This window comes from Delphinus delphis, chromosome 11, assembly GCF_949987515.2.
Source record: "Delphinus delphis chromosome 11, mDelDel1.2, whole genome shotgun sequence".
In the NCBI taxonomy this organism is placed as follows: domain Eukaryota; kingdom Metazoa; phylum Chordata; class Mammalia; order Artiodactyla; family Delphinidae; genus Delphinus; species Delphinus delphis.
Window position 1 is genome coordinate 77,295,160 of NC_082693.1, and position 19,963 is coordinate 77,315,122.

The following is a 19,963-nucleotide window of genomic DNA, read 5'->3' on the forward strand; positions in this document are numbered from 1 at the left end:
ACACGATTTCTGTAATATGGTCTGTTGACAAGGCTCCTCAACCACTGGAGAACAAACAGGCTGACCGTTAATGTCAGAGCTAGGTCTTCTCACGAAGCCTTGGACAGGGGCTATTTCACATGCTGGATCCACAGAGGAACCCCCGACACTGCAGGGCGCTTCAGTTCAAGCTTCTGAAATATTACAGTGGAGTGATTGGCAGGTTTTGAGGGGCTCTTACTTCCTTACACATGTAAATTCTTACAGAAAAGCTGGAAATATAAGTATGGGGAAAATTTTGTTTAGAGCCACAAAGTTCCAGAGACCAGCCACGGATGTTTCTGCCTCATTTCACTACATGTTCTTTTCTGAGAAACACATTGCTGAGTGTTAAGCACTGTGGCTGAAAAAAATGATTCACCCTCCCTCATCCTCCGTGTGAATCTCACAACTGCAGAGGCTGAAGACAGGAAGGTTGTCTCTGTTCCCTCTCATCAGGGGACTCACTTGGTGACCTGGTGGATGTCATGAGCAAGGTAGCCCAGTTGTCTGTGTCCCCTGCCACAGAGATGTGGCTGACCTTTGTCACGTAGATGGAGAATTCCTTGGTCAGCCACTCCACCTGTTCAGGCATTAGCCCTGTGAAATAAAACATGCCACTTTGGTTAGCGATGTTGCTGCCCATTGTGGGAGAAGCCCTCTTTCTTGAGGCTGGAGACAAGCTGAATCCGAATCTAATGACACAGTTGGCCATGCCTTTCACTTCTTGCAACCATTGTTTTTGCAAATCCAGGCTGGTCACAATGGTTAAGGCAGTCAGGGCTCCATTGAGAATACATGGGATGGATCGAGATCTTCAAATGTGACTCCACCCTTTTGGCTTCATCAGCATCTTTGTAGGACCACAGTGAAGGCTCCCACATGCTCACCATGTAAGCCCGTGTTCTTGGCATAGGATCGTCAGAGACAAACACTAATGCCCTCTTGAATGAAGTGGTGCACAGCCCAGACATCCATGTTACCATCACCACTGTCCAAGCCTTGGTAGGCTGGCAGATGATTGTAGAGAACAGTTGTATTTTAAGACTTTTGCCATCAGCAGACCAGGTCAGAGAGGTGTACTGGGTGGCTCTGCTTTGCTGCTGGTACTGATAACTTCTTGCTTCAGTTCATTTACAGTGACCTTGCCCTCTAAGTCCCAGAGCTGGGTGTTGGGGCCCATGGTGGCACAGAGCCAGCAGTGGTTGAGGCTGAAGCACAGGGAATTGATGATGTCCCCACCATCTGGCATATAAAGGTGCTTGCTTTTATTGAGGTGCCACAGCATGACCTGGCCACCCTTGCCTTCAGAAGCACAGAGGGATCCATCTGGAGAGCAGTCACAGTGTTCAGGTGGCCCGGGGGGCTGATATGGTTGGATTTCAGTTTGCAGTATTCCAGGTTCCATATGTTGACCAGCTTGTCCCGGGCACAGGAGATGATGATGGGATTGCTGCTATCGGGTGAGAAGCAAATGCAAGATACCCACCCCCAGTGGCTCTCACCCTGGACAGTCTATTTGCATATACCCAGAGTATATAAAAAAAACTTCCAGAATTTTCTCTTCAGCCTAAGAAAGTGTTGCTAACTCTTTGAAAGTTTACATTCAGAGGATTTACTTTAAAAAAAAAAAGAAACCACTGCTTTTTTTTTTTTTTTTGGCCATGTGGCATGCAGGATCTTATTTCCCCAACCAGGGATCGAAACCATGCCCCCTGCAGTGGACGCGTGGAGTCTTAACCACTGGACTACCAGGGAAGTCTCAGAACTATTGCTTTTAAACGCATACTCATGAATGCTTTATAAGGCTCTTGAGAACTCTGGTAATTTAGTTCGGTTGACCAGAGCCATTCAGGTTGTCTCATAGGTCATGAGACAAATCAGATATGGCCTATTCTGGGCCATGTTTTGGGGGCCTCTAAGCTTGTATCTGTCCTTTTGCTCAGGACTCTACCCTGAAATAATCCTATAAGGCTTGGATTACAAAGATAGTTGAGGAAACAAAAGGCCAGTGTCATGGTCCGTTTGGGCTGCTAGAACAAAGTTCCATAGACTGGGCGGATGATAAATAACAGAAATGTATTTCTCACAGTTTTGGAGGCTAGAAGTCTGAGATCAGAGTGTCAGCATGGTCAGGTACTGGTAAAAGCATTCTTCCAGGTTGTAGACTGCAGACTTCTCACTGTGTCCTCACATGGCAGAAACAGAGTTAGCTGTCTGGCCTCTTCTTTTAAGAGCACTGATCCCATTCATGAGGGCTCCCCTCTCATGACCTAATTACTTCCCAAAGGCTCCACCTCCATATACCATCGCATTGGGATTAGGGTCTCAACATACAAATTTGGGGGTGGGGACAAAAACATTCAGAACATTGCAGCCAGCCGGCTCTCCTTCACTAATGCACTTAAATATAATGGCAGAAATTTATTAGCATCTTACCTCATGCAAATTTTCCTGTTTCAGTCTAGTTGGTTGGCATGTATCTAGAATATCTAGGTTATTTTCTATTTGAATAATACCTGAACCCAATTAACTTAGGTATAACAAATTATTCCATCCTTTATTTGAAACAATATTGGTTCAAAAGTCCATTAATGAGTAGAAACTAGTAGATGTTTGTTGAATGAGTATGGCACTCCCTTCAACTTGGAAGCCCCAGCTTCACTTCTAGAAGTAACAGCATTGTTTCTATTTTTGTAACTTCCTGGCTACTGTCCTAGTCATTTCAGTTACCCCAATGCTATTCTGCACCCCAGCAACTCAGCCCAGCTAACACAGACTGTCCTGCTGGCTAACTGGCTCATGGTCCCTCACGGCTGTACCTATATCAGGGCTGGGAGAAAGAAGACAAATGTGTAAGTCTACTCTTTAGGTAATGAAGTAAGGATATTCTGAGGCCTTTTAAGTTTTATTTATTTATTTTTGGTTTGGTTTGATTAGAAGTATCAGAGCAAAACATAAGAAGAAAGAATTAGAGTGCTCTCCTACTTGCCTAATCCTCATTCACAGCTCTGGATGCATCCCAACAAGGTACTTGCTGTCTGAGCCACTCTGTATCTTTTTTGGAAGAAGATGAGGTGAAGACAATGACAGTAATTTTCATCATCTCCCTATTCCTATGTTGCTATCATTCAACCAAACACCTACTGAACACCTTCTTCTGGCTCAGGTAATACACTCGGTCCTGAGGATATGAAGATCACACAGTCCCTGTCCTCAGGAAGTTCGTGATCTCCTGGGAGATGCAAACAAGTAAAAGTTCAGAGGAAAGCGCAATGAGAAGTGTGAGCCTAGAGGAGAGAGCATTTACGTCTGCCTTAGGGTGAGAGGCTACTCTTTACAGAGGAAAATTACTGTTCATTCTACTGGCTGGGCATTAAATTGAAGTTCTTATTTTTTACACTCTAAAATCTCCTTAACAATGGCACGCATTTACTGTCAAAGCTGGTTTCCATGTGATAATGCCACAAATATGATTATGCCAACCTCTTCTACTGCTCGCCTTACACTTTATATCTGGAAGTCATGGTACTAAAAACTGGCATGGATGTTTTCCAAGGAATCTGGTTATCATACTTGACTATTTATAATTCTAAAATGGAAGATTAAAAAACAAGTTAATAGGCACTTTATAGGATGGGCATGGAGTCAGAGGAGTGAATCAGCAGAGGAAGAAAGAAGAAGAACCATGTAAGCACAGACGCACTCTAAGGGAACTTAGACTACCAAATGATTTTTTTTCGTAAGTGAGGACTTGTTTTACATACCACGTGGAATGCTCCAGGGGCCTTGACAGGTCTGAAGCCATCAACAGGTATACACTGATCAGCGTGGCCATTACAGAAGCAGCTGCCCTTGACAATGAAATCATAGATTGCATAGTGCGTAAAATGTTGAGGCTTTGCATTCAGGTTGTTTCTCTGACAGGGACAAGACTGTCGTTTTAGCAGCTGCACACGGAGGTTGGTGATCTTTAGCTGCTCCTGCGCTTTGGCACTGTAAGGGTTCTCCACATCATACGGTGGTGACAAAGCTCTGAAAATAACCTGTAAAGAAAAAGAAAATGCTGTGCATATATAGGACTGTGTGCAAACCCTGAACTATTTGCCCCGTGTAGTCCTGGTTTGATTTATACCTTTTATTATCTGCAAGTGATAAGATAACAAGAGGTTTTCAGACCTTGATCACCCCTGGGGAAGAGCTGCCCTGTTATTCTAAGGAACAGATGTGCTGCCTGTTGGGATGCAGAAGAAGTATAAATTGAGTAATCAGCAGAAATCTGACTCTTGGGTTGAAGGCAGCCATACAGAGATCTTGGGAGAAGAGCATTCTGGGCAGAAGGAACAGCCAGTTTGAAGGCCTTGAAGTGGAATCAAGCTTGGCTTATCCAAGGAAGAACAAGACCAGTGTGACTAGAGTTCAGGGGACAAGGGGGCAGTGGAGAGGAGGACAGAGGCCACGTATGACCGATCATGAATAGAGAGCCCTTTATAGGCCGTGGTGGAGTTATCCTAACTGTAGTGGGAAGCCACTGGAAGGTAATAGGCAGAGAAGTGATGTGATCTGATTTGCATTTTTAAAAAAGGTAATTCTCTCTTGCTTCTGCGAGGAGAATGGATTATAAAGGGTAAAGGATAGAAGCAGGAAGACCAGTTAGGAAGTGACTGCAAAATAAAGATCCAGGCACTTATATTTCTAAATGAGGAATGACCCTTTCAAAGACTCATCAGTTATTAATTGGGACCACTTTCGCTGTGAGTATTTTTGATTCTCCTTTTCTGGATCTGCCTTGCAACTTGTGGCATATATTTGGAATATTTTTACTGGAAGTAAATATACAACCCTTTGAGGGTGGATTTGATTTCTAAAATTAGTCAGAAGTCACTTGAATCCAAGGCAGTGAGTAATGTACCTGATCAAGTTAGTTAACAGCACTTTTGGTTAAATGCAAGGTGTAACTAAGTAATGAGACTTTTTATTGTGCAGGTTATAGACAGACTCTACAGGCAACTTAAGGCTTTAGTTATGAGGAGGAAACCAGAGGGAGGAAGGCTCAGAAGGGACAGACTTTGGACATGTCTGTGAGTCTATACATTATACAGGGGCAATAAAATGGGCCTTGGGGTGGGGTGGTGCAAATTCTCTAGTGGACCTGTTACCTTGGAGGAGTAGAGGTTAGTGGAAAGGGAAATCACTGCCCATGGAAACCAATGAATATAAATATAATGTAACATGAAGCATTATTATAAGGAGGGCAACACTGTTACAACTCATTATGCAGTTAAAAAAAAACATCTCAATCAATCTTGTTGATTTATATAGTAAGAAATACAAAGCTCCTCTGAAAAATTCTTAAGCATCTCTTGACTTTTTAAAAATATGTCAAAAAAACCCTATTTACAAAAAAACAGAAATATTTTGATAACCACATAACGGTCGTCCCTTGGTATCTGTGGGGGATCGGTTCCAGGCCCCCCTGGATACCAAATTTTGCGAATGCTCGAGTCCCTTAGTTGGCCCTCCATATCTGCAGATGTGGAGCCTGTGGATACAGAGGGCTGACTATAGTATGAAAGTAAAGTAATTATTAAAAAGTAAGCTTTGGATAAACTCCCATTTAGAGAGAATGTACCTAAAAGTAACTTTCCAGAAAAAAAATTTTTTTCTTTAAGGAATACTTTGGATAGAAAAATTTCATTTTATAAATTGCTTTTGCACGGAAAGTATGAAAAGGCAAGAATCTACTCTGTAGGATCACATCTCCAGGTCTATTGGTACAGAACTGTCCTCAATGAAATATAACTTAAGGGAAGGTGATAATCAGCACTAGGCCTCCTATAGCCAATTCTCCATCCAGCAGCCAGAGTGATTCTCTATTAACAGAAATTGGACCATGTCCTTGCTTAGATCTACACGCACCTAAAGACCTCCCATGTCTCTCAGAATAAAATACAAAGTCCTTATAATGGCCCTGCTTTATTTTTTTTTCTTAGTGCTATTACCACCTGCACATTTTAGTTGTAGTTGCTTAATGTTTTACTGTCTTCCCCGTCTAGAATGTAAACTTGATTTTTTTTTGGGGGGGGGGCCACGTGGCATGCAGAATCTTAGTTCCCAGACCACGGATAGAACCGGTGCCCCCTGCAATGGAAGCACAGTTTTAACCACTGGACCACTAGGGAAGTCCCTAGAATGTAAACTTCTTGAGCGGAGTCACTGGTGTATCCCAGGACAGTGCCTGGCACAGAATAGCTACTCAATAAATTTTTGGTAAATGAATTGATTAACTATAACATTGTTCTTGGCACTCAAATAATAGGTGAGAATTTCAAATAACTTCCTTTTACAGGGTCCTAAACAGATTGACACACTGAATTCATGTCATAGCACCAGAAGGGGACAGGTGAGAAGTTGTATTAAAGCAATAGTTACCAATAATGAATTACTAACCAGTATCTGCATATGTAGCTAATTTTGAACTTGCAAAACTTAAAAAAGTTGTATCTTAAACAATATTCTGCACCATTTATTCACATGGAAAGTGGTAGAAAGCAACATAGTATGGAATAAAATTTTCCAATAAACAATATGTCACCTATTTGAAAGTCAATATAGAATTAATGTCTTTTTCTTTTAACAACAGCCTAAATCAGAACATGATTTCACATTTTGAATCATTAAAAAAAATTTTTAAAAAGCATTGAATCCATTGTGAGCTTTACATGGGGTTTATTTTCCATATGACTCCCAAACACTGGCATTATGTTAGACATTTGTGAAGAACTCTTGCTCTAAATAAGATCAGTGATGTGGCTGCCTCCCAATTTATCAAGCACAGTGGTGCAAGGACATGGAAAAAGGTAACCAGTGCTAACTAAATAAGTATTCCACTGAAAAGTCTATTGCATGCTACACTGTCACCCACCCATCCTTTTCCTGAACATTGGTGGCAACTGTTTGCTGTCTCTGCTCCTGGCACATATTTACCCTTGACATTTACCCTAGTTCCCTCTGTCTCCCTCCCCGTGAGAATTGTTCAGCACATGCAGGACTACAGGAAGATCTGTCAAGGTTTGTAGGAACTTAGAAGCTCTTTTGCTTCCTGGACCCAGACTGTGGAAGCTGAATGGCGGCTCTGTGCTTGGTGTGCATGACACCACAGTTGGCACGCTGATATCAGCAGGGAACGGACATCATGACCCCTGAGGCTGCGTGCTGGAAAGGAGACAGCGGAGTGCCACAGACACAAAAGTGGATGGGAATTTAAACCATGAAATCTTTTTTCCAGAAAGGAGACGCCTTAATCTGATACCCTGGGAAATGGATCTACCCTGTGTCAGGAAACAAAGAGTGTGCCAATCCAGATGCTTCAAACTTCTGGCAGGTCGCCTTTTGGGTCCCACCCAGTTTTTCTTCAAATATCCCCAGAAGAAGCCTGTATGGCACTACTCAAATGAAGGAAGAAAAAGTGTAGAAGCCCTCCATATAATATCAGCCTCTTCTGTTTTTGTCCCCATCAGGAACTGGATGTACCTATGGGCCCATCACTGTTCCTCTGCCTGTGATTGCTTCTGAAGATGCACTCCTAACAAGACATAGTTAAAAAGCCAGAGGAGGATTAGGATCAAGCCCACTTTGATGTTTCCAGCTTGTTAGTGCCATTGGCCAGGATTTCATGATCTTATTTTTTTAACTAAGAAATTTGATTATGTTTTAGTGATTAATACTATGCTCATTACAGAAAAATCTGTCACTCAAAATGTAGAAGACATTAAAAAACTACAATTCAATCCATCCTAAAGGCAACCAGGGATACCAGCTTGATAATATTTTTCCATCTAAACTTCTATATGTATAAATACAGAATATAATGTAAACAACTTTGTTTCAACTTAGCAACACTTTGTGAATATTCTTCCAAATCGTTAAAAATAACTCTACATACATCAGTAGTTCTCAAAGTGTGGCCCCCAGACTAATATCATCAGTATCAACCTGGAAACTTGTTAGATATGTAAATTCTTGGGCCCTACACCAGATTGACAAATCAAAAATTCTGGAGATGGGGCCCAGAAATCTGTGCTTCAACAAGCCTTCCAAGTGATTCTGATGCACAATAAATTTTGAGAAACACTGCTACATAATTTAAAACCTGGTTAGAATTCCATTGTGTGGATATGACATAGTTTATTCAGCCAGACTGCTACTGTTAGTCATCTAAGCTGTTTCCAACTTTTCGGTATAACATTACAATGTACAGTCTTGTAGCTAGAATATGGAAGTTTATAATAATATCCTGACACATTTTCAAATGAGAAAATCAAGAGTTAAAGGAATGCATAGTTGTTTTTTTTTTTAATTTTTTTTAAAAAATTAATTGATTAATTTATTTTTTGGCTGTGTTGGGTCTTCGTTTCTGTGTGAGGGCTTTCTCTAGTTGCGGCAAGCGGGAGCCACTCTTCATCACAGTGCGCGGGCCCCTCACTATCGCGGCCTCTCTTGTTGCGGAGCACAGGCTCCAGACGCACAGGCTCAGTAGTTGTGGCTCACGGGCCTAGCTGCTCCGTGGCATGTGGGATCTTCCCAGACCAGGGCTCGAACCCGTGTCCCCTGCATTGGCAGGCAGATTCTCAACCACTGTGCCACCAGGGAAGCCCTGGAATGCATAGTTTTAAAAGCTATCTGAGTTTCTTGAATGAATCATGGACCCTTTCCTACATAATCTTTGGAATCTTCACATTTCTCTGGTCTTGCCTCACTTCTCTAATCCTGGAATCCCTCAAACTTTGCCTAAGGATCTGGAATCTTGGCTTAGGTTCTGCCACTTCTTATGCCCCACTAAAACAAAGAGATCTTTAAGAAGTTCTGAACAGGTTAGAATCACCTATATGTTCTTTCTTTTCTAGAATACTTACAAAAAACTCTCAATAATACTGAAAGTTAGTAAAAATTGTATTCTTTATGTCTTATTTATACTCTGAGATAGAAATTTCAACAGAGTATTAACACAGTGTGAACAGAATAAGAAGTAGAGGAAGTATTTGGTACGTAATAATCAAGGAATTCTTTCAGTATTGAACTCATACCTGACATATTGCTTTGTACCTAAAATTTTATTGCCTGTGTTGAATCATAATAATTTGAGAAACTTAGTTATCACATTAAAAAAAAACTTTTCAGCTGCTAGCTTGAGGAATATTTCAGGTCCAAGTTCATTACCATCCCACGGACTCCTCTGGCACTTGCTCTTTCCATGACAGCATTTTTACACTAGTACATTGTTATTGCCTATTTACTTGTCTGTATCTCACATTAGACTCTGCTCAGTGGGCAGGCATCTTGTTTGTCTGGTTAACAGCTGTGTCCCCCAGCATGTCCCACAGTCTTTGGCATATTGTAGCATTTCATAATTATGTTGAATGAATAAATGAATGAATGATTTCTCTAAATAGCATTTTTAAAAGGAGAAGCCAAATAGGGAATAGGGTTTAGAAAAATAAAGAAAGCAAGATGGTCTTACCACCAGTTCTGCACTCTTGATGAGGAGCATGTGAACACACACATTTGCATAAATACCTATGTAAAAATAGGTAATACATTTCAAACGGCTTTATGGATTCTTTCTCTTCAGTAGCACACAAGATCTTTCACGTTCTTCAGAAAACAAATCAGGCAGGCATGAGCAAGCACCCAAACACATACAAATACTAGATATTTCCCATGGTTTCTGGTCTAGTTTTCTTAGTTACCAAAAATAGAAGCTTCAGGATCATAACTGCAACTGTTATTTAATGGTTTTTGAAACCCTAGACATCTTCATATTCTCAAAAGAGCAGCTTTTGGTTTCAGTGATTTTCTCTATTTTTCTATTTCATTTTTGCTTTTATCTTTATTACTTTCTTCTGCTTCCTTTGGGTTTAATTTTCTTTTCTTTTACTAGTTTCTGAAAATGGAACTGTAGATCATTGATTTGAGACCGTCTTTTCCCCTAAGTGCTTCTTTAGCTGCAGCTCATAAATTTTTCTATGTTGTGTTTTCATTTTTAATTCAGTTCAAATGCTTTCTAATTTTCCTTTTGATGTCTTCTTTGACCCATGGGTTATCCAAAAATATGTTATTTAACTTCCAAATATTTGGGGATTTCCCAGATACCTTCCTATTATTGATTTCTAAGTAATTCCTTTGTGGTCAGGGAATATACTTTGTATGATTTGAATCCTCTTACATCTATTGGTACTTGTTTTATGGCCCAGAATATGGTCTATCTTGATAAATGCTCCCGTGCCCTTGAAAAGATTGTATATACTACTGTTGCTGGTGAAGTATTATATAAATGTTAATCAGATCAAGCTGGTTGACAGTGTTATTCAAATCATCTATATCCTCACTGATTTTCTCTACTTGTTCTGTCAATTTCAGAGAGAAAGTTGTTGAAATCTCCAACTATAATTATCAATTTATCTATTCCTTCTTGCAGTTCTTGCTTCATGCAATTTGAAGCCTTGTTATTAGGTGCATAAACATGTAAGGTTGTTATATTCTCTTGATTAATTGGCTCTTGATCAGTATGAAATGTCCCTCTTTTTTTTTTTTTTTTGCGGTATGTGGGCCTCTCACTGTTGTGGCCTCTCCCGTTGCGGAGCACAGGCTCCGGACGCGCAGGCTCAGCGGCCATGGCTCACGGGCCCAGCCGCTCCGCGGCATGTGGGATCTTCCCGGACCGGGGCACGAACCCGCGTCCCCTGCATCGGCAGGCGGACTCTCAACCACTGCGCCACCAGGGAAGCCCTGAAATGTCCCTCTTTATCCCTGGTAATATTCTCTTATCTGAAATCTACTTTGTCTGATAATAATATAGCCACTATCAAAAGCTTTTGATTAGTGTTAGCATGGTATATCTTTTCCCATTCTTCTCCTTTTAACTTACTTATGTCTTAATATTTAAAGTGGATTTCTTATAAGCATCATAATTGTGTCTTTTAAAATTTTTTATTCAATTTGATAATCTCTGCCTTTAATTGGAGTGTTTAGACCTTTTAAATTTAATGTGATTGTTGATATGGCTGTGTTTAATCTACCATCTTGCTTTTTGCTTTATATTCTGTCCCCTTCTTTTTCTCTCTTCTGTTGGATTGAACATTTAGGATCCTTTTTACTTCTGTTTTTGTTTATTAGTCATAACTCTTTTAGAAAAAATAGTGATTGCTTTAGGGTTTATAGTATACATCTTTAACTTAGCACAGTCTATCTTTAACTAATGTTTATCAGTTCACATATACTTTAAGACACTTACAGCAGTGTACTCCCATTTCCTCCCCTTAATCTGTGTGGTTTTCATGCATTTGACTTCTATATATATTATAAAGTCCATAACACATTGTTAATATTTTTTCTCTAAAAAGTCAATTATCTTTTAAAGAGATTTTAAAAATAAGAAAACAATTATTTTACATATAGCCACCTATTTTCCCTTTTTGATGATCTTCATGCCTTTGCACAGATCTAGATATCCATCTGGTATCATTTTTCTTCTGCCTAAAGGATTTTTTTTTAACATTTCCTGTAGTGCAGCTCTGCTGGTTTTTTGTTTTTGTTTTTTTGCTTTTTATGCCTGAAAAATTCTTTATTTCTTCATTTAAAAAATATTTATGTATTTATTTATTTTTGGCTGCATTGGGTCTTTGTTGCTGCTGCGCACAGGCTTTCTCTAGTCGTGCTGAGCGGGGGCTACTCTTTGTTGCAGTGCACGGGCTTCTCATTGCAGTGGCTTCTCTTGTTGCGGAGCACAGGCTCTAGGCGTACGGGCTTCAGTAGTGGCGGCGTGTGGGCTCAGTAGTTGTGGCGCATGGCCTTAGTTGCTCCATGGCATGTGGGATCTTCCCAGACCAGGACTCGAACCCGTGTCCCCTGCATTGGCAGGCAGATTCTCAACCACTGTGCCACCAGGGAAGTCCCTTCTTCTTCATTTATGAAAGCTATTTTTGCCAGGTATAGAAGTCTAGGTTAACAATTTTTTTTGCTTTCAGGATTCTGCCCCACTGTCTTTTGGCTTGCATTGTTTTTGTACAAAAGCTGCCATTCTTGTATTTGTTCTTTTGTACATAATGTGTTATTTTTCCCCCCTCTTGCTGCCTCAAGGTTTTCTCTTTACTATTGGTTGTTAAACTATTTGATTATGATGTGCCTTGGGGTATTTTTCTTCCTGTTTCATGTGTTTAAGTTTTGTTGTACTTCTTGGATCTGTGGATTTATAGTTACAGTCAAATTTAGAAAAATTTCAGCCATTATTTCTTAAATTTTCTGTTCCCCTCCTCTCTCTTCTCTCCTTCATGGACTCCAACTACACATATATTAGATTGCTTGAAGGTGTTCCACAGTTCACTGATTTATTTAAATTGCTGATTTATTTATTTATTTTTCTGCATTTTTTTTCTCCCTGTGTTTCATATTGGATCATATTTCTATTGCTCTATATTGAACTTCACAAATCTTCGCTTCTGTAGTGGCTAACCTACTAATCCCATTCCATGTTTTTTTTTTTTTTTTTGTCTGTGCCACGCAGCTTGTGGAATCTTAGTTCCCTGACCAGGGATCAAACCCAGGCCACCAGGGAAGCCTGTGAATTTTACCTTGTTGATTGCTGGGATATTTTTGTATTCTTGAGTTCTTTTCTGGGGTGCAGTTACTTGGAAATAGCTCGCTCCTTTTGAGGCTTGCTTTTAAGTTTTGTTAGGTGGGGCCGATGCATTCATTAGTATTGGGCTGGCTCTGTACTTTTACTCAGACAGTACCCTTCTAATTACTCTACTGATGCATCACAAGGTTGAATTATAAGGTTTTCCATTCTGGCTGACTAGTCCTGGTCCTATATAACCTCTGAGGATTTTCCCCCTCTGTCCTTTAGGGTGGTTCTTTCTCTGGCCTCAGGTAGTTTTCTTAAACACATGTGTTGATCAGTACTCAGTTGCAGACTTGAGGGGGACCATCTGTAGATCTCTGGAAGCCTCTTCCAGTGCAGCTGTTTCTTCTCTGGTACTCTGCCCTGAAAACTGTAGCCACCTTGGCCTTCCCAGACTCTCAGCTCTTTAATTCAGGAAATCCATTAGGCTCCTCCTAGGTTCCTCCTCCCTGTACTCCAGCCTGGAAACTCCAGGCAATAAGCTGGGGCAATCATAGGGTTCACCTCATTTGCTTTTGCTCTCCCAGGGATCACTGTCCTCTGCTGCCTGATGTGCAGCACCTGAAAACATGGTTCATATATATTTTGTCCATTTTTTTTTTTCCAAGTTGTTTCAGGCAGTAGGGTTAGTCTGGTTCTCGTTATTGCATCTTGGCTGAGAGCTGAAGTCTAAAGAACCAAGAGAGCTTAATTGTATAAAATACAATTTATAAAACTGTAATTGGACTAAGCCCTTATTTTTGTATAAAAATATCATAGAAATGACATATTGAAATTTTCATAATAAAGCTAGAAGTGTGGTTCCATTCCGCAGTTAAAAAGGCTTGAAGAACAAATGAGTTTTCTTATGGGGCTTATCAAACTAAGAAATAGGAAAAATAATTGAAAACATAAGCATTTAAACTTTATAAGTTTATTCGATAATTCAATTTTGGTAATTTGTATATTTTAATAGACAGGTAAACCTTCACTATAACTTTCTTTAAAATTTATGATACTTATTATAATCTTCTACTTTATATTTTTATGTTTATGCTATGCTGTGATGCATCTTTGTATTCCCATGTACTACTGTCTGATAGATTCTCAACAATACATATTGAAAGACTGAGTCAATATAGAATCATGTTAAGACAGATTTATTTTTATTTTCTGATACAAGAATAATAATATGGGAATTCCCTTGCGGTCTGGTGGTTAGGAATCTGCGCTTCCACTGCAGAGGGCACGAGTTTGATCTCTGGTCAGGGAACTAAAATCCCACACGCTGCATGGTGTGGCCACCCCCCAAAATAATAATAATATAAATGTAATAAAATTTTATTTATATAATGTGAATTTTATTCATAAGAGAATATACTAGGCACATAGTACTTCACAAGAAACTTTATCATCTTAAAGGTATCTTAGTTGTTTGCTAATCTTATACCACTTAAAAGTTTTACTTAAAAATTTTACTTTATTGAAAAAAATGGATTTACTATTAGTCAATATGAAAATACTTTTTGAGTGCCAAATTTGAATAATGTATTTTCAGTAATAAATTTACACCAACTGCCAGGGTGACAACCCATTTAGAGAGGAATCCCTGGTACTTTTGCCTAATATAATCTACAGTAATAACTAACTCTATATTAGAAAAATAATCACACTTCTTCCCTACTCTACTTAAGCCTGGTTAGAGTAACATCTGTATTAAGAAATATTTCCTTTACAGATGCCTTTTTTCTTCTTGATTTCATTTTTTTAAAATATGTAAAACATTTTTGCTTCCATAGGCAAAACTATAATATAGAGTCTATCTAGAAAAGTCTCATATTATTGATGTCCTCTCCCTCCTCTGAAGGCAGTGCCTTTTATTTGTTCTTAGTTTTCCTTCCAGTGTTTCTTTTGGAAATATATATATATATATATATATATATGTTTTATTCTCTCTTAAAAATTATGTTAAATATAAAAATATATTTACCTCTTTTTCAATGGAAAAAGAAAAAAAAGAAATATTTCCAATTACATTATAAAGCCATCATTTGTTTTATGTGGTTGTTTACTAGTTGTTTACAAATAGCATCTGATAAATTCATTTGAATCTCATAACTACTACACATTGACAACTGTTCTGTATATTGTTAGGTTGATGACACACCTAAGACCTAAACACAGAAACTGATATATTTGTCTTCATTTCTGCTGTTTATCAAGCTATCTCAAAAGTGCAAATTCCCATACTTAAAAAGTTCCTAAAATTTAGTGCGATCCACACACTCTAGTTTTATACTGTCACCACGCAAACAAGGATGGCTTTATGTCCCTTGACTTCTGAAGTTAGTTGCTGGCACCATTTAAGTTGAGGTTTTAGGAATTTGAGACGAAAAGCTCAAAGAGCACAGATTCTTTGAGTACATGTACCCTAATATGTTTTTGAAACCAGCTTTCTGCTTTCCTGAGTAGGTAACCTTTGGGAAAGTATGTGAAGTTTCAGGCTTTTTAAGGGTTGCCATGAGTGGAGAGTTCCGGTTTCATGGAGAGAGAAGGCTGGACAAGGAAAAGATAGCATAATTAACAGGTGGGCATCTGTGGCGGAGCAGCTGGTTGGTTTAATTTTAGAACATTTGTCCTTGTCTGTGCCACTTTAAGTGGAGCACCTGCTTGTCTTAGAGAAGTGTGTCTGTCTTTGGGCAGTGCCAAAATCCTTTTGCTTACACTCTAGAGCATTAAGCACCCTTTTTCATCAGATAGCCCACCTTTTAAAGTGGGAGAGTCTTATCTACTCAACTAGTTCTTCTAAGATAGGACAATATAAGCTAATAAAGCTCTCAATGGAGCAAGCTGAGGAATGCAGTGCACTCAAGTGACTTACTTGTACTATAATAACCTCGATTTGTAAGTACACAAAAGCCTCTTTGCATGTTTCAAGGGCATATTTACAGTTTTAAAATGATGAAAAGGCAGCTTCTTAAATATCTTCAGGGGGAAGGGAAACGACAGAACTGCAAGGAGGAACAAGAAACAAGACAGAAAGACCAAAATAAAAATAAAGATTGGGGCTAAAAATAAATTTTAAAACATTTTTCAATACATTTGGAATCCCAGCTTTTCCTTTGCCCTCAGTACTTGGAGTCATAGGATTTGAGTGTCAAAAGAGTCCTTAGCAATTGATGATCTAGTCCAACTAGTGGAAACTGAGACGCAGAGTGCTTAAAGTGATTTGCCAAAGGTCAATCCATAGGCTTGTGACAGAGCTAAGACTAGTACCCAGTTTCCTGACCTCCAATCTAATGATTTTTCCATTATATCCCACTTTATACTTGTTTGGCAGCTAGCCATTCCTGAATTAAAGTTAAATTTAAAGTGGAGGATTAAGGAAAATATTATATTTGATTTATCCCATTTCCCCTTGTCATGTTAATAATGGATGGGACTAACTGTGCCTGCCACCTTTATTTTATTAATGGATGTGAATAACTGTACCCTTCATAAAAGTAACGATAGCTACTCTTGCTTGGCTCACAGGGATACAGTGAAGATTTTTAAAAAGATATCAGATATAGAAACACCTTGAAAAATTACTGCTCTTTATAAATAAAATTGATTGGTGAATAGCTTTTTATTAGGGACATGCCTTGTTTTTGCCAGTCTCTCTTCTTTGGGACTGAGCCCTATCAGTAAATGCAGCCCAGTGGCTAGGATTCATTGACGGGCCCTTCAGATGTGGATTGTATGTCAACCTGAGTAACTTCTCAGCATTTACCTTCTGTTTCCTAGAACCATGTTCGGCCTACAGTCTGGAATACCCTCTGCTTCATCTTGGGTCCCTGATACCTTCTGTTTGCCTCACCGATGCTGGAAATTGCATGCATGATCTCTCTGCTTTCACTGCCTGTGAAAATTCCAATTCTTGCTCCCTCTCTGTGTACTCAACTTGATATACTCCAGTCATACTGAACACTTTCTGTTCCTAGAAAGCGCCACGGTCTCTCTCCCTTCCCTTCCCAGCCTATGCCCATAAAATTCTACTGCCTGGAATACTTTTCACACCTCTTTGCCACTGTCACCCACTGCTTGACCTCCTTACTTGGCCAACTCATTACCTATCTTTTAGGTGTCATCCTAGATGTCACTTTCTTCACCATTCCTCTCCACTGCACGCCTAGACAAGATGTTCTTCCAACGTGCTACTTCAAGCACCTGTTATTTCTTTCAGACTTAAAACTTAACCATGTCTATTTTAATTGCTTATATTCCTCTCTAGACTGTGAGCCCCATGAGTGCAGAGGGCCTTGTTTGCTTGCCTACCAGTGTACAGCGAATGCTTGGCACGTAGAAGAGTTAACACATATTTGTGGAAATATGATACTCATGCTTGATAAGGATTTACATGTCACAAACTGCGTTCACCTTTATTTATCTCATTTCATCCTTACAGTAAACCTATGGTGTGGTTATTATTCATTTCCATTTTTCAGATATAGAAACCCTGAGAAGGTGTTAGTTGACATGTCCAAACTTACCTACCTAGTAAGTGACAGAGCTAGTACTTGAACCCAGGTTGTTGGAGTCCAAGTTCAGTGTTATTACCATTACATCACAACTAATTTTGTTTGGTTATAGAATAATTAAAAGTCTAAAGCAAGTGATCAGGGGATATAAATAATTGGAGCAGGAGAATAAATCTGGCAAAGAGAAGAGCTTGAACCATGGTGGAGGCAGTGGGGGAAGGGTGGGGCAGAACACCCATAGGTGAGAGGCAAAAAAAATGAATATTAGAACAAAAACTAAGAACTAAAGGCTAAGTTTTAGGGGCCACTCATAGTTAGAGGCCAGAAGAAAGGAGATGAGCCAGAAATAATACAAAAGAAGGATCAGTGAGCAATGTAGGAAAATAATGAAAATTCATTTTCGTAAAAGCCAAAGGAAGTGAGAATGCAAAGAAAGAAAATGTAGTTATTAATGGCATATTCAATTCAGGAGGCAAGGAAGAAGATTGAGGAAAAAAATGGGGGAGGGGTTGGCTGGCTCACAGAAGACTTTTGAGAGCCTAGATGGAATAAGGAATGGTTTGTAAAGGTTTCAAGAAAGAATAAGGGACAAAGTAAAGGAAGCAAGAAAGAAGCAATTGAAGAATTTTGGCAGTTTGTTTATTCATTCATCCATTGATAGACATTTGGGTTGTTTACAGATTTTGGCTATTATGAATAAAAGTGCTAAGGTCATTCACATAGAAGTCATTGTGAGAACCTAAGTTATTTTTCATGGGTACTTAGAGGAATTTCTAGGTGGTTTGATAAGAGCGTGTTTAACTTTATTGGGAATTGCAAGTCTGTTTTCTAAGGTAATTGTACTATTTTGCATTTCTCCTAGCAATGTATGATGAAAATTGTAGTTGCTACACGTTCTCACCAGCACTTGGTATTGTCAGTCTTCTTAATTTTAGCCTTGATAGTGAATGTGAACAGTCTCTCATTGTGGTTTTAATGTGCATTTCCCTGTTGACTAATGGTGTTGAGCATCTTTTCATGTGTTTATTTGATATACATCTTCTTTGGTAAAGTATCTGTTCAAATCTTTTGCCATTTTTATTCTTGTTGTTTTTCTTCTTGTTGAGTTATGAGTTGTGATATGTAAATATATATTCAGATATGTGATTGGCAAATACTTTCTTCCAGTCTGAGGTTTGTCTTTTTCATTTTCTTAATGGTGTCTTAAAAGCAAAAGTTTTTAATTTTTATGAAATTCAATTATAAATATTTTCCTTTTATGATTTGTGCTTTTTGTGTCCCAGATAAGAAATTTTTGCCTAACTCAAGGTCATAAATATTTTCTCCTAGAAGTTTTATCGTTTTACCTCTTACATTTAGATATACAGTCCATTTCAAGTTAATTTTTCTATATGGTGTGAACTAAGTGCTGAGAACTAAGTTCTTTATTTTCTTTCTTCTTCTTCTTTTTTCTTTTTTTGCATGTGGATATCCAATTATTCCAGCACTGTTTGTTGGAAAGACTAGCTTTTCTTCATTGAATCACCTTGACGGCTTTGTTTGGTATAGTTTTCTTCATGTTTCTTTTGCTTGAAGTTTATTGATCTTATTAGATCTGTGGATTTATACTTTCCATCAAGTTTAGAAAAGATTTGCCTGTTATTCCTTAAAAAAAATTTTTTTGTTCTCTGCTTATCCTTTTAGATTCCAACTACATGAATGTCAGATCACTCAATATTGTCCCACAGTTCACTAATACTCTTTTCATTTAATTCTCTTTTCTCTATGTACTTCATTAATGTATAGTTTCCATTGTTATGTTGTTGGGTTCACCAGTTTTTTCTTCTGCACTATCTAATCTGCTGTTAACCCCTTGCAGTATATTTTCATTTCAGATACTGCATTTTTCATCTTTAGAAACTCCATTTGGATCTTTTTTTATATCTTCTATTTCTATCTTCAGTGTTTGTGTTTTCTTCAACATATGGAGCATATTTATAATAGCTGCTTTAATTGCCTTTGTCTGCCCATTCTATCAGCTGTGTCATTTCTGATTATGTTTCTATTAATTGACTTTTCTTCTGATCAGGAGTCATATTCTCATGGTTGTTATTTTTTTTTTGATCTTTTATGTTATTTTATTTTTATTGGAGTACAGTTGATTTACAGTGTTGTGTTAGTTTCTGCTGTACAGCAAAGTGAATCAGTTATACACATACATATATCCAATCTTTTTTAGATTGTTTTCCCATTTGGTCATTACAGAGTATTGAGAAGAGTTCCCTGTGCTATACAGTAGGTCCTTATTAGTTACCTATTTTGTATATAGTAGTGTGTCATGGTTGTTAATTTTGATTAATCATTAGACATTTGTAAATATTATGTTGCTGGTTGCTGGATTTTGATGCATTTCTCTAAGTAGGGTTAGACTTTGTTCTGCAGTCAATTTACTTGGGGTCAAATTGTTTTGAGCATTGTTTTTAATTTTCGTTAGGATGAATCCAGTTTAGTCTTTATTCTAGAGCTAATTTAACCCCACTAGTAAGGCCATCTGAGGACCCTTCTGAGAACCCTTCCCAGTGCCTGTGAATTATGAGGTCTTTCCACTTTGGGTGGTAGGAACATGAACTATTCTCAGCCTTCTGGGAATACTAGGAATTGTTCAGCTAGCCTCTGCATTCTATCAGTTCTTTTCCCCCTCTCATAGAGCTTTAGTTCACACATAAGCAGCTCAGTATTCAGCCAAAGATTTGAGGGGACCTTTGGACAGATCTTTGGACTTCTCTCT

General features: G+C 38.6%; 1 protein-coding gene and 1 pseudogene across 1 annotated transcript in view; both read right to left on the reverse strand.

Annotated features, from left to right (window-relative positions):
- The window catches only part of NTN4 (netrin 4), a 106,271-nt gene that overhangs the window by 63,789 nt on the left and 22,519 nt on the right, over positions 1–19,963 (reverse strand). The window contains exon 3 of the mRNA XM_060025414.1: positions 3,786–4,064. Coding sequence (XP_059881397.1) covers positions 3,786–4,064 — 279 coding nt within the window. The remainder of the gene's footprint in view (positions 1–3,785; positions 4,065–19,963) is intronic.
- Positions 714–2,328, reverse strand: LOC132434208 (small ribosomal subunit protein RACK1-like; annotated as a pseudogene).